The sequence below is a fragment of the Salvelinus namaycush genome, chromosome 29 (genome assembly GCF_016432855.1).
Source record: "Salvelinus namaycush isolate Seneca chromosome 29, SaNama_1.0, whole genome shotgun sequence".
Lineage (NCBI taxonomy): Eukaryota > Metazoa > Chordata > Actinopteri > Salmoniformes > Salmonidae > Salvelinus > Salvelinus namaycush.
The window spans coordinates 4,631,328-4,646,563 of record NC_052335.1 but is presented as its reverse complement, the minus strand read 5'-3'; the positions used below and the strand labels follow the sequence as shown (position 1 = coordinate 4,646,563).

At 45.9% G+C, this 15,236-nt stretch overlaps 1 protein-coding gene across 1 annotated transcript in view; it reads left to right on the top strand.

Moving 5' to 3' along the window:
• Positions 1 to 1,219: 1,219 nt before the first annotated feature.
• Positions 1,220 to 15,236, top strand: part of LOC120024408 (kelch-like protein 29) — a 131,658-nt gene continuing 117,641 nt past the window's right edge. The window contains exon 1 of the mRNA XM_038968647.1: positions 1,220 to 1,265. Within this exon, the coding sequence (XP_038824575.1) occupies positions 1,226 to 1,265 (40 nt within the window). The 5' untranslated portion in view covers positions 1,220 to 1,225. The remainder of the gene's footprint in view (positions 1,266 to 15,236) is intronic.

Genomic DNA, 15,236 nt, shown 5'->3' with positions numbered 1-15,236 from the left:
GGCTGTAATCGAACCCACAAATGCTGACGCTCCAGATACTCAACTAGTCTAAAGAAGGCCAGTTTTATTGCTTCTTTAATCAGAACAACAGTTTTCAGCGTGCTAACATAATTGCAAAAAGGTTTTCTAATGATCAATTAGCCTTTTAAAATTATCAACTTGGATTAGCTAACACAACGTGCCATTGGAACACAGGAGTGATGGTTGCTGATAATGGGCCTCTGTACGCCTATGTTGATATTCCATAAAAAATCTGCCATTTCCAGCTACAACAGTCATTTACAACATTAACAATGTCTACACTGTATTTCTGATCAATTTGATGTTATTGTAATGGACAAAAAATGTGCTTTTCTTTCAAAAACAAGGACATTTCTGAGTGACCCCAAACTTTTGAGCTGTGGTGTATGTAAAGTAATTTGTTGTGCAATTTGTTCAGCTATCTAAAAGGATCAAGTAGACGATGAGGTTATGTAATAATAATCAAAACTCTCTCCCTTCTTCCCACCCTCGTGTTCTCTCTCTCTCCGTCCTCTCTCTCTCTCTCTCCTACCTTCTCCCCCTCTCTCCCTTCACACTCTCTTCCTCTCCTTCTCCCTCTCTCTCTCTCTCTCTCTCTTTCTCTCCCTCCTCTTTCTATCTCCCTCCTTCACTCTCTCTCTACCTCCTTCCATGTCTCTCTCTTTCTCCAGGTCCTCCATGGGTACCTTCTGGAGCAGCAGTGACCAAGTCCAGTCTCCTGCCCCACTCCTACCCCCTCCAGCCCCCCTCCTTCAGCCACAGTGTCACTGTCCAGTGCCCTATTATAGGTCTGACTCCCTCCATCCAGTCACCCATGCCCCTCCACCCCCACCCGCTCATGACAGCCCACTTCCAGCTACCCCCGCACTCCACCACCCACCAACCCCCCGCCATGGTGCTCAAAATGCCCTACCAGCCACCATATCCCTTGGCCCAGCCCCCTGTCTTCTCCTCACCTCTCTCTACCCCCTCAGGTGGTCCCAGGGGAGCACACACCAACCAACAAAACCACAGAGTGATGGGGAACGGTCATCTGACGCCTCACCCCCCTCCTCACCACTCTCACCCAGCTCACCCTCTCATACAGCCCCATGTCCTGCCTCTGACCAATGGGCAGTTGGCGCGGCTAGTTCCGCCTACTCCAGTAGCCAATCAGGATGGTCCTAGAGGGCCCAATGGGCTGCAGATGCTGAGGACGGTGGGGATGGGAAAATACGAGTTCACAGACCCAGGACATCCTAAAGGTAAGACAGACCCACTCTGACTGGGCAAGTCTGCAGTCACACACACCAAATGTAAGACAGGCCCACTCCAACTTTATTCTCTAATTATTTTGTTTTCTACTGAGTAGGTTTTCTCAGCGTAGGACTCAGCTTTTCTCTGGGTAAAGTGTGGTTTGTACAGGGAACAGCTTCTCTGGGTAACGTGTGGTTTGTACAGGGAACAGCTTCTCTGGGTAGAGTGTGGTTTGTACAGGGAACAGCTTCTCTGGGTAGAGTGTGGTTTGTACAGGGAACAGCTTCTCTGGGTAGAGTGTGGTTTGTACAGGGAACAGCTTCTCTGGGTAGAGTGTGGTTTGTACAGGGAACAGCTTCTCTGGGTAAAGTGTGGTTTGTACAGGAAACAGCTTCTCTGGGTAGAGTGTGGTTTGTACAGGGAACAGCTTCTCTGGGTAGAGTGTGGTTTGTACAGGGAACAGCTTCTCTGTGTAGAGTGTGGTTTGTACAGGGAACAGCTTCTCTGTGTAGAGTGTGGTTTGTACAGGGAACAGCTTCTCTGGGTAGAGTGTGGTTTGTACAGGGAACAGCTTCTCTGGGTAGAGTGTGGTTTGTACAGGGAACAGCTTCTCTGGGTAGAGTGTGGTTTGTACAGGGAACAGCTTCTCTGTGTAGAGTGTGGTTTGTACAGGGAACAGCTTCTCTGGGTAACGTGTGGTTTGTACAGGGAACAGCTTCGCTGGGTAGTTGGTGTTGACACCACTCCATAAAGAACACGTTGAACACATCTAACCAGGAGGCAGTTAAAACAATACCTGGTACTGGTGCCAGATCTTCACAAAGCTGCACCAAGGTCACAGCTTACACGCGCACACACCCACACACCTTATTCCATTGTTTTTAAATGATCCAGACACGCCTACAGTCACTTTTTAAGTTTATTTTAAACCTGGCAAACTCTCGTTGTCTTTGTGAAGACTGCGAGCTGAGCGGTATGGCGAGCCGTCTCGGGCTCGGCTGCATCTCAAAGCCGTAAATTATTGTTTGTTAACCTTGGAGTTTGTGATGCAGGGCCAGAGACAGATGTTCTATATTCCCTGACCAATTTTCACATTTAATGAAGCTTTTAATCTAGAGTTTAGATTGGCCTTTTTTCCCCCCCCAACTCATTTATTTTTTTTTATTTTGGGGGTAGATCAATAGAAGGTGTGCAAATGAGTTTCCAGATTGATGTAGAAAGTCTGAGCGGAGGCTACCTGAGACACATTTAAATGAGACAGCAGGTGGAATGGAAACACACAGACAATTAGAGTGCGGACGCATTGAACTGAAGTCCGGCAGCTAATTTCTGTTGCGTCTCCTGTTTGCTTAGATACTTGCCGGGGTTTTGTAATGGATACATTGTTGCTACGCTGTTATTTGTTGTATTTAGTCGAATAGCCAAGGTGCTGTGTTTTTGAATTCATACGTTGTGTGTTTCAATCTATACACTGCAGTATTTATTCCAATAGACAAAGCTAATCCGAATCGTTTGCAACTACACTAAACCGGAGCTTTCTGTCCAAAACTACTAGTACCAGTAAATATTCTATTTCATAAACGCATGCAGGGGGCTCTGCTTAGAACCACGAGACGTGACGAGATGGAGTACCACTTTATGAAATATTCAGCGGCAGAAATGAGCGTACAGATGTCACTGCGGTAGGAAAGTCACAGGAATAGCAGAGTTCCGTTCAGAGCAGCAGCATAATAGCAGGTGTCAAATCGGAGCAGAGGGTTCGTGAAAACCTTGTTTGCGCACAGGGTCGAGTGCACTTTTGATACTAATATGACTACATTGTCTAGATTCCCTTCACTCTTACCCCTGACTAGTGTTTTGAGATGTCTAGTATAATGTTTGAGCTGCCAGTAAGGTCATAGCCTGGATAATAGACTGCTGTATGACCCTGAGAGGGCTTAGCCGTTAGAGAATTAGCCAGGCGCCTCGGCAACCTGCTTTTGTCCTCGCGGAGCGGAGAGAGACACCTTCCAGACTATAGGAACACTTAACCTTGCTGCCGTGATAATCAGCCAGTCAACCACCACAAACCAGCCTGTCGTGCAGTGCCCGTCTTCGTAACATTTTTACGCCACCTCCTGCTGTACTCTCTCTTTCTCTTGCTCATTCGTATTGTGTTCTCCACCCTCTCTCTACCCCCCCCCCCCCCCCCCCCCCCCCTTTCTCTTGGTCTCCTGCTGTGCTCCGTCTCTTTCTCTTCCTCTCTCTTGCGCTCAAGGAACAGATATCCCCTTGGGTCATTAGACATCAGTGGCCATCAGGAAGTGATGGGAGGGGACAGGAAGGTACAGGGGGAGCAGAGGGCTGACTAGCGGTGGCTATTCAGCAGTTGGATGGTCTGAGGGTAGAAGCTATTGGCCAGTCTGTTAGTTTTAGCCATGATGCTCCTGTACTGCCCACGTCTGAGTGACGGAAGCATGGAGAACAGGCCGTGGCTCGGGTGGCTGAGTTCCCCGATGATCTTCTGGGCCTTTCTGCGACATCTGGTGTTGCAGGTGTCCTGGAGGGAAGGCGGTGTGCGCCCGAATGGTGCGTTCGGCAGAGCGTACCACTCTCTGTAGCGCCTTGCGGTCAGCGGCGGTGGTGTTGCCGTACCGTGCTCGAATCAATCAAATGTTATGTCACATGCTTGGTATACAACATGTGTAGACTAACAGTGAAATGCTTGCTTACGGGGCCTTCCCAACAATGCGGAGAGAAAAAAATAAGAACAATAGAAACATTGAAAAATAATAGTATGAGGAATAAGTAACGATAACTTGGCTATATATACACAGGGCACCAGTACTTAGTCAATGTTTTGGGGTACGAGGTAATTGAGGTAGATATGTACATATAGGTAGCGATGCAGCCCGATGAGTATGCTCTCGATGGTACTCCTGTAGAACACTGTGGCTGGCCGAATTTCTACAGCCTCGTGCCTTCTTCACCGCGGTGCCCGTGTGGTTTGACCATTTCAGCTCCTCAGATGTGTACGGCGAGGAACTTGATGTTTTTGACCATCTCCGTGGCCCCGTTGATGAGGATGGGTGCGTGCCCAGCCTGGTTCCTCCTGAAGTCCACTGTAGTGCTGTGGCAAGGTTACTCCTCCAACATTTTATTTTTATTTTACCTTTATTTAACTAGGCAAGTCAGTTAAGAAACAGATTCTTATTTTCAATGACGGCCTAGGAACAGTGTGTTCAGGGGCAGAACGACAGATTTGTACCTTGTCAGCTCGGGGATTTGAACTTGCAACCTTTCGGTTGGGTAACCACTAGACTACCCTGCCGCCCCAGGGTTGGGGAGTGAGCTAGGCTGGGCTGGGCTCAGAAGCCAGGTGGTAGAAGTATTCTCTAAGCAATGGTCCAGGGTTATTTTTCATCCCTAATAGTTCAGGTTAGGATTGGGGGAAGGTAATCTGGTTTTAGATCTGTGGTTAGGGGGGACTTTTACCATTTCTAACATGCACAAATACACACTGTGTTTCACTTGACTGACAGATATGAATGTCCTTGCTTTAAAAAAAAAAAAAATCTGAATTATCTGCTTGGTTCTGTGACTATTAAATCAGTTATCAGCTAAGTAATATTTTAGTACCCACTTTGGCACAGGCCTCTTGGTTTCAACAACACTCCTACGGCGTGCGCGTCTTCTGTGTGCAGTGAGGGCTTGGATATTCAGTGAGGGCTTGGATATTCAGTGAGGGCTTGGATATTCAGTGAGGGTTTGGATATTCAGTGAGGGCTTGGATATTCAGTGAGGGCTTGGATATTCAGTGAGGGCTTGGATATTCAGTGAGGGCTTGGATATTCAGTGAGGGCTTGGATATTCAGTGAGGGTTTGGATATTCAGTGAGGGTTTGGATATTCAGTGAGGGCTTGGATATTCAGTGAGGGCTTGGATATTCAGTGAGGGCTTGGATATTCAGTGAGGGCTTGGATATTCAGTGAGGGCTTGGATATTCAGTGAGGGCTTGGATATTCAGTGAGGGCTTGGATATTCAGTGAGGGCTTGGATATTCAGTGAGGGTTTGGATATTCAGTGAGGGCTTGGATATTCAGTGAGGGTTTGGATATTCAGTGAGGGCTTGGATATTCAGTGAGGGCTTGGATATTCAGTGAGGGCTTGGATATTCAGTGAGGGTTTGGATATTCAGTGAGGGCTTGGATATTCAGTGAGGGCTTGGATATTCAGTGAGGGTTTGGATATTCAGTGAGGGCTTGGATATTCAGTGAGGGCTTGGATATTCAGTGAGGGCTTGGATATTCAGTGAGGGCTTGGATATTCAGTGAGGGCTTGGATATTCAGTGAGGGCTTGGATATTCAGTGAGGGCTTGGATATTCAGTGAGGGCTTGGATATTCAGTGAGGGCTTGGATATTCAGTGAGGGCTTGGATATTCAGTGAGGGCTTGGATATTCAGTGAGGGCTTGGATATTCAGTGAGGGCTTGGATATTCAGTGAGGGCTTGGATATTCAGTGAGGGCTTGGATATTCAGTGAGGGCTTGGATATTCAGTGAGGGCTTGGATATTCAGTGAGGGCTTGGATATTCAGTGAGGGCTTGGATATTCAGTGAGGGCTTGGATATTCAGTGAGGGCTTGGATATTCAGTGAGGGCTTGGATATTCAGTGAGGGCTTGGATATTCAGTGAGGGCTTGGATATTCAGTGAGGGCTTGGATATTCAGTGGCAGTCTTTGTTACTGGTCTCTTTTATGATAGTATTCCACCAGCTCTGAGGAAGGATTTTGACATTATGTCAGAGTGCTTCAAACTCACTGTAAAAAGAGTAAGCTGATTTGAATGGCTCTCAGTAGGATCTAGACACTTTAAGTGTTGGTGTGATTAGGAGCCCAGTGAGCTGAGCTGAGCCGTGTGTGTGTGTGTGTGTGTGTGTGTGTGTGTGTGTGTGTGTGTGTGTGTGTGTGTGTGTGTGTGTGTGTGTGTGTGTGTGTGTGTGTGTGTGTGTGTGTGTGTGTGTGTGTGTGTGTGTGTGTGTGTGTGTGTGTGTGTGTGTGTGTGTGTGTTTGTGTGTGTCATACAGTAAGCTCTCTCTATGCCTATCATTGCCCTATATGAAGCCACATGACCTTTCAGTGGCCGCCTCATCAACCGTCAGAGGCTTAATTTTCCATCTTTGTTTCACTCATTCTCTTTCAGTCTGTTGGAGAGAGAGAGGGGGAGAAAGTAAAAACGAGAGACCCATGCAGAGAGGGAGAGAAAGAGACACACAGGGAGAGAAAGCGAGAGTCAGAAACAGAAAGATAGACGGTAACATCTTTACCCAAATCATCCTGGTCTGTCTGGGTTCTCCCGGATGAGTGACGGTTGTGGAAGGTATAAGCTGATGACTGGAATGTTATCTAGCTGTCATCCTCCTGTGTATGTATTAACCCCACCATGACAGGTCTGAATGGCAAATAGAGGTGAGATCCTCTCCGATCACCCACAGAACACAGCTCTACAGACAGCTATGGATTTCAGATTAAATACTAAGCACACGCACTTAGGAGGCTAACACTGAGCACATACTGTACTACTCATGCCCACACACACACACACACACTAGTACACGCTGTTGCACAGACACACACACACACTAGTACACGCTGTTGCACAGACACACACACACACTAGTACACGCTGTTGCACAGACACACACACACACTAGTACACGCTGTTGCACAGACACACACACACACTAGTACACGCTGTTGCACAGACACACACACACACACACTGTGCTTTATATATATATATATATATATAAAAGATAGTAAGGCTGAGCAGATTGAATGGTATAGACTGAGAAGGTGCAATTTTATATTCAGCTGTCTCAGGCAAACAAGCAATCTGGACTTAAGTCCCCCTCTTTCACTGTCTCTTTCTTGTTCTCTCTCTCTCCCACTAATCCATTCTTACTTCAGATTTCCCCTGTCACTCTCCTAATCGTGGCGTTCCCAGCTGAAAACAGGCCATTAAAAGAGTGACTTACACCGCTGGCCTCAGCGGAGGAGAGGAGGGAGGGAGGGATGGAGGAGGAGAGCTGGTGACAGGTATAGTGAGGGAGGAAAAAGAGGAGGAGGAGGCCATTGGGGAGTGGGTGACAGATAGAGAAGCAGAGTACTAGGTTGAGTAGGAGAGGAAAGGAGGAGAGAGGAGAAGAGTGGATGTAGCAGATATTGGACTCCTGCACAGGTCAGTTTTCTGGAGCCACACCCGCCCAGCACCAGCCACATCATTTCCAGGTCCCACCCGATAACCGACATCGGACAGATTCTTCTCTCCAACCCGACCTCGCCCGCATCGAATTGTTCTGAGAGCCGATCCGTTACCGACCAAATAAGATCAATCAATCGTATGTCTTTTATAAATCCCTTTTTACATCAGCAGTTGTCACAAAGTGCTTATACAGAAACCCAGCCTAAAACCCCCAAAGAGCAAGCAATGCAGATGTAGAAGCACAGTGGCTCGGGAAAACCAGTCCACTTCTGGCTGTGCCGGGTGGAGATGATGAAAGTGCATGACCATTAAGGCCAGATCGTTCATCAAGACGTTCAAACGTTTCTAGATGACCTGCAGGGTCAGATAATGATCACAGTGGTTATGGCGGATGCAGTAGTTCAGCACCTCAGGAGTAAATGTCAGTTGACTTTTAATAGCCGAGCATTCAGAGGTCGAGACTGCAGGTCGGGTAGCGTGGGAGAGAGAGAGAAAAAGAGCGGTTACAACAGCAGGTCTGGTACAAGTTAGCACGTCCAGTGAACAGGTAAGGGTTCCATGGCCGCAGGCAGAACAGCAGAAACTGGATCAGCACGGCTGGATGGACTGGGGACGGAGTTCCATAGCCACAGGTAGATCAAATGATTGAATTGTTTTTATGACGCGAGCAGTAGGCTATTATTCCCCTTCCCTGCAGTAATTCATTTGTCTACTTGTCTATGCAACATTTGGATAAAAGGAAACCATGCCATGAATTAACAACAATATATTTTCATCTTCACACTGCGATGCGGCACATTGACAACTCAAATGACTTTGATAAAAAAATGGCCTTGTTATGCAATGAAAGCCTATAGCCGACATAACAAAACCTTTACATTCAATATTGTTTAGATAATCAAATAGTTTAATGGAAATTTAAATAAACAATTCCCAGAATCGAATGTAGGCTTCAAAAATACATTTATTTAGTAGGCTATACTCAAACTTTTACCAGCCGCACCGGTTTAAACTTTATATGGGCTGCGTATGGTCTAAATGAACAAAAGCCTGAATTAACCTACAAATAGGCCTACTTTAACAATAAAGACATAGGCCAATGTAATTAACAAAAAAAAAAAGTCCATTCATCACTTGAACGAAAGCCTACTTTGATCATGGAAGAAGTGGCTGTCTTCCTACTGTCGTAAACAAATACCTGCTTGCAATTTTCGCAGACTCTGTAGCCTATCCGTCTACCGGATTGTTGTCCTTGTCCTCTCCAAAACCGGGGATTTCCCTCGTGCAGCACCTGTTTCCATGATGGTGTATACCCCCATCATAACCTTTTTATTTGTATTTCTCCACACAAATAATGGACAGTTCCCTGCTCAACACCCTCTCGCTGTATGTGTGGCTGGTAGCCTACTATGTCTAGATGACCTCTCACAGAATGGAATTCACAACACAACAAGGTCCTGGGTTTGTAAAACAAATATTGTACCTTGATATAAAACGTTTTCAACCAGCAATATAATTGTTTTGAACCGCGAGCCAACCCGCAGGTTGAAATCATTTGTTTAATTCCATCCGCCAGCTGAACCGTGGGTATCCGACCCCATGCAGGACTAGCTGGTATAGCACAGTGGGCTAGAGAGGAGGGTAAGGAAGAGAAAAATATGTTAGGGAGTGGGTAGTAGGTATAGTACAGTGGCCTCTAGCATTGCAGGAAGTGGACGAGGAAGGGAGAGAGGTAAAGGAAAGCGAGGAGAATGAGGAGGAGAGCAAGGTCTAGTGGCTTCTCTAGCTGGAGGGTTGTGTTGTCTTATTATGTGTGCCGTAGCCAGTCAGTCAGACTTGCCCTGCTACTGGGTCTCTCTCTCTCTCTCTCTCTCTCTCTCTCTCTCTCTCTCTCTCTCTCTCTCTCTCTCTCTCTCTCTCTCTCTCTCTCTCTCTCTCTCTCTCTCTCTGTCTCTCTGTCTCTCTGTCTCTCTGTCTCTGTCTCTGTCTCTCTGTCTCTGTCTCCCCACCTTCATCCTACTCCGTAAGACTGGCCATGTGGCTATGCTGCTGCCGCTGAGCATTATCTTGAAATGTGTGTGTGATTAATGAATGCTGTGCAGCGTTGCTGTGCATGGAGGAGGAGGTAGACGAACAAGTATTTGTCTTAATGACCTATGACCCAGCTCTATATGAACTGTATTAGGGGATAATGTATGGGACTCATGGTAAGGCCCCTCTCCTTTAAAATACGATAGCGAGGGCGAGAGAGGGAGGGAGAGAAAGAACAAACAAGGAGGGAGAGAGAGAAGGGGGGGAGAACCCCTCCTTTCTGTCGCCCTCTCATCCCTCGCCCCACTCCTCCACCCTGGAGAGAGAAGGAGCGATGCATAGTGTATAAACAGCAGAAAACTCATTGGAAGCCATCATCAGTAAAGTTAGAGAGGTAGGAGAAGGGAGGTAGGGAAGAGCTAGTCCTCACACCAATGGCTCAGTAGTGCCTCCCGCATGGGCTCCTAAATAAGTTTGAGTCAATATCATGAATATATGTCCGCTGTGTGAGTTCATGTACCAAGGTTGCTCCAGAAATGTCTACCTTATTATCACCAAGGCGTATTATTCATTTGACAGAGGTAGTTGGTGAACATAATTGTGTTTTCTAGTACAAGATGTTGTGTATAAGTTTCTGCCTGTACATGTCAATATGCTTGTGTAACTAGCTGACTATCTAGACCCCAACGGGCCTACCTACTACGTGAACCATGGTAATGGAGTTAAACATGAGAGATGGGCAAGCAATTGTTCTTCAAGGGAGTTCACATTTTCTGACCTTTGACTCCCGACAACTCTGGTCACACAGGTTCAAGGATGTAATTGAGTCTTTAAAAACCTCGCGGCGCAACGCCTCTCCCCTATTTGACCTAGATAGTTTGTGTGTATGCATTGATATATAGGCTACGTGTGCCTTTTCAAAAAATGTATTTAGTTCTGTCCTTGAGCTGTTCTTGTCTATTGATGTTCTGTATTATGCCATTCTGTATTATGTTTCATGTTTTGTGTGGACCCCAGGAAGAGTAGCTGCTGCTTTTGCAACAGCTAATGGGGATCCTAATAAAATACCAAATACCAAACAACTAGGTTTTTTCCCTAAAAGATAATCCCCCGCCACCATTTTTATTAATTTGGCCTTTTCCGCTTCTGCTTATTCCACAGATGTTGATCAACTCAGCCAGTAAAAAAAAAAAAATCTGAAAAAAGATAAACTCCCACCCAAGCCACAGCCAAATGCTCCGAGCCAGAAATGTGTGTGTGTGTTTAATGAGCGACTTTGACAGCCTGTCATCCTGCATGCCAGTAAAGCTGCTGTGGTGGAATCACAAACTAACTGTTGTTTACTCATCTTTGAGCTCAGGAGGTAAACTGCTACTGATGGGCTCTGGGAACCCATCTCTTAAAGGGATAGTTCACCCAACAAAATAAAGTTTCTGACTTTTTATGTATCTCAAAAGGTGGTCAATATTCTACACTGTCTGTTGTGTAGCACCTGAGAAACTGTATTTTTTGGGGAGAAATCTGGGGGACCTTTATTCCAATAAATGGATAGGAACCATCTGAAGCTAACAAATCTCGCAAACCCTTTAAGACAGCACCTCCAGTCCTCCGGACCTTTTAACAAGAGGCGAAAACGGGGTCTCCCATTCCCTTTAAATAACCAACACTAGCAAACATGACTTGTTCATGTAAACATTGTATGTCTGAGAAGGAATAAGACAGGCAAAGATAATAAGTAAACCCCCAAAAAGTAAAGCATTACCACAAAGTCAACACCTTATGTCATATGTAAATAAATATGCAACTAGCATCTTATTAACATGTTTTAAGAACACTGTTTGAATACTGATGACAGCAATGACGAAATCAGCAGAGAAGATGAGAAATGAGTTAGAAGGGATAGGTGGAGGAGAAAAGGAAAGGATGGAGGAGAAGGGAGAGGAAAGAAGGAGAGAGAGTTGTGTGGAGCAGTATCAGAGGCGAGGCCGGCACTGTCTGGTCATAGTGTAGCCTAGTAAAACACTAAGGTCTTAACTCAGCCATGCATCTTAATTGCAGACACTACCAACTCTGGAGCTCAGGGTCCCCAGATGACGACTGATGTGAACTGACTGGAAGATGACCTTTCTAGGCAGGGCGGAGGTGGTGGGAGGTGTTGAGGGGGGCAGTTAAGGCCAGTGGAGCGGACAGAAGCGTTAACCTGGTGTTTGGCATGAGAGGATAGGAGAGTGGAGCGGAGAGACGGTAGCCTGTAGCACATGCTCAGTCTGGGGCAGCAGGTGGCGTAGGACAGGACTGTGGCACGGTATTTGAGCTGAGGTATCTGAGCAGGGGCTGTGTGTGTGTGTGTCTCTTCTAAGGAGACTTAATTTCATGACTGTTACGACTAAGGGATTTGACAAGAGAACAAACACCTCCACAGTGTATCTCCTGCAGCTCCTCTCCTCTCTCCACCCCGATCTGTTTTCATAAGCCTGAAAAAAATAAGCCTGAAAAACAATATATTTTTTTAAATTTCCAAACCAACAGTGGGGGGGGGGGGGGCTTCTCTTTCAGTGGAATAGCTGAGTTTTTTTCGAAATTGACCTGTTTGTGAGGATTTAGGGTTTAGGAAATGGAGCGTCATGGTCTCCATATCGATTGTGCAATTTGACTAGCAGGATCCTCTTTAAATAATACCTCAGCTCTCCATCAGAGAGATGTCCCTGCTGAGAAGTGTTTCAGCTTGATGGGTAGGTTCACATTCATCCAGGTACCTATCCATCCGTTTGAATTGCTCTGTCCAAACACCCTGACTATGATCAGCGTCTTCCTCAACAAGATCTGGAAGAAGGTCTGTTACCCTATTTCCATGACATTTTTTTTCATTATTATGTTTCCATGTCCCCAAATGTACACCTCTTTTGAACTCTGTTGTGGAGAGAGGACACACTCACACGTCGTGAAGAGAGGAGCGTCCATCATTCAGGCTTGCATTGGGAGAGGGAAGTAGGGCTGGAGGAGAGGACGGAGGGATGCTTCTGGGGGTGACGAACGTTTTTAATATTATTATTTATTCTACCCCAGGCATGTTTACCAAGCGACAGATCACTCGAAAATAAAATTACAAATGTAGGTAGGTATTTTGATTGTACAAATGTTGCGGCATAAGTATCGAGAGAGAAAAGTTCTGCTACTCTCAAGTGAAAATATACAGTTTATGGGTCAAGCGAATTAGCCTACCTTTATCTAACTCTGTGTAGGGAATAAATGCAGGCAGTAGTAGGGTATTTAGCCTATTTCGTTGATTATTGAATAGGACTAAGTAACTAAATAGCCCTAATGTGCGTTTTCATCAGTCGGTGTCATTTACCTTTGAACAACGTGTGTGACTGAGTGTAGGAACACGAGGATGCTCTCTGAGTAGTAATGTGCACTTGAGGTATAGGCTTTACCGGCATTTAAAGCACACTTCCGGGTATTCCGATCACGAGAAAATCAGATTACGTATCAAGTGTTCTAAAACGGATCCAGTTAAGAATACGACGAGATTGAGGTGACGCTCCAGCAGGGCCGTGCTGCGTGTGTTGGCTACTGTGAGTTTGAGGGAGTGACACAGGGAGGAAGGGGGAGAGACGAGACAGCAACCAACCAAGCCGACTCACACTATAGTAGACTAAAAACTGCGATAGCTAGATTATTTATCATCTAGTAAGATTACGTAGTACCTGTCTTGACTCCATCAAACCGGGAGACGCTAGTTAAGCTTAAGCTATTTAGCTACTATAGCGCATGCATCCTCAATTAGCCTATCTCGTTCGACACATTTACAAACAACAACAACTCCATTCAGAATATAAAGTAACATCCTACTTTTGCTCTTGGTCATTGTAGCCTGTCCTTCTCCTTTAACTTTTAATTCCATAATTTGAATTCCATCTTCCATTGATTAGATCTCTCCTAACATTTGCCCCACATGGAGGCTCTATGACTGTAGCCTATTGCCGCTTTGATGACTTATGATTGGCCAACAACACCAACAAGCTACACTCGCCACTCTCGAGCAGCAGCATAAATTATGCAATTTCTCTCTACTGCAGCAGTCGCATTCGAATCTGCGTGGGTCCTTCCGGACAAGTCAGTTAAAATTACACACCCGAGAGAGATCGCACGGGGTCGGGTCTCGGGTATCCGGGTAGAGGTGGATCCGTGAAGACATCTAGAAGGTTGTGAAGAAAGGAGCCTCCATCATTCTGAACCACCAGATCAATGCCTAGTGACAGACAGGCTTGCCTCGCCTCTGGAAAGGAGAGGAGGGCTGGAGGAGAGGAGGGAGGGATGTTTCTGGGGGTGAAGAAGTAAACGGTAGCAAAGCTGCTTGGCTCTGTGTGAATCATCACACGCTTGTCGTCGCTGATGTAGGCCCAAGATGAATTGCTCCTTTGAAGCCAAAGCGCAAGTCAAACGTAGTGTGTGATTTCTGTTAGCGCCGCATGTTCGAAGCTGCGAGGTTCACACACAAATCTCAGATGCGCACACGCACACAGGGCGAAAGAGAGAGACCCCCACAAACACTTCTTACCATCACTCCTCCCATCAGGTGTGCCATGGGGTGTGATGATACAGTTACAGGGTAAAGTACGGCCTTATCCCCACTCACTCAGCCATGCAGTGTTGATGTTGTGTATTGGGTATTTAGAGAGGATCCCTGGAGTGTAACACCACCATTTACCCACGTGAAACGTCCATTCACTGTCACTGCACCCAGTAGGATCTTCATTTGATCAGCCTGTTGCAAGAGAACTTTCCTTAAATGCAGTAAATGTTTAACTTGTAGTCTGTTTGAGGTTTTAAAAAGGCTTCTGAAGTTTGTAATTTCCACTTAGAAATATCAGACGGAAATTGTTTTTAACAAAAAATGTAACAACCCCCCCAAAAAATTCTCTCAATTAAATTCAAATCCACATTAGCCATAGCTCAAAAGCATGTTAGCCATAACTCAAAATCATTTGGAGGTCTGGATAATGTATTATTAGATGAAACGGCTAGAATGGCCCTTTGGCTTCCAGCTGTGACATTTTTCAAGAATTTAGAAAACCCTCCCCACATGCCCGTAGAAGGGTTGCGGCATGTTCTTCACTGTTTTCCAACCGGGTAAACATGACATATTTTGCAGAGTTGTTATGTATGCTAGTTTGCAACATTGCAGAAAATGGAAGAAAACCTGAATTCTGTTTTGCCAGAAGTGTTTTCTATACACAAAATCGAGTCGATGAAGGCATTAGAGGCATTCACGGGTCCAAAAGGTTGGACCCATTCTGAAATGGACCTGGGGCCTTCCCATCTGGACCCGATATGCATAAATACTTTTTTAAATATAGAGACCCGTTCTGAACGTACCCGAAGACAACTAGACCCATACCGTATGGGCCTGGTCGGATCCAGACCCGATCCGAGTGAGGGAAGCAGTAGAAAAGGGAGGGAGAGGAGGTGGGGGGGGGGGGGGGGGGGTGCCTAGTACTCGGACAAAACGAGTATCATAACGGATATGGAGTTTGTTTAAGAATACGATGACAATTTATTTTTTGTAATTATTCGTGGTCTGAAAGAATATTTTTTTCAGCTGCTAGCAAGCATCGCTCTTCCACTCACACAGTGTGAGGCGCTGTGTGCTCCAAACAACTATTGGCTAGTTCTTCGGTCTGTAAAGAATCGGGTGGGATATC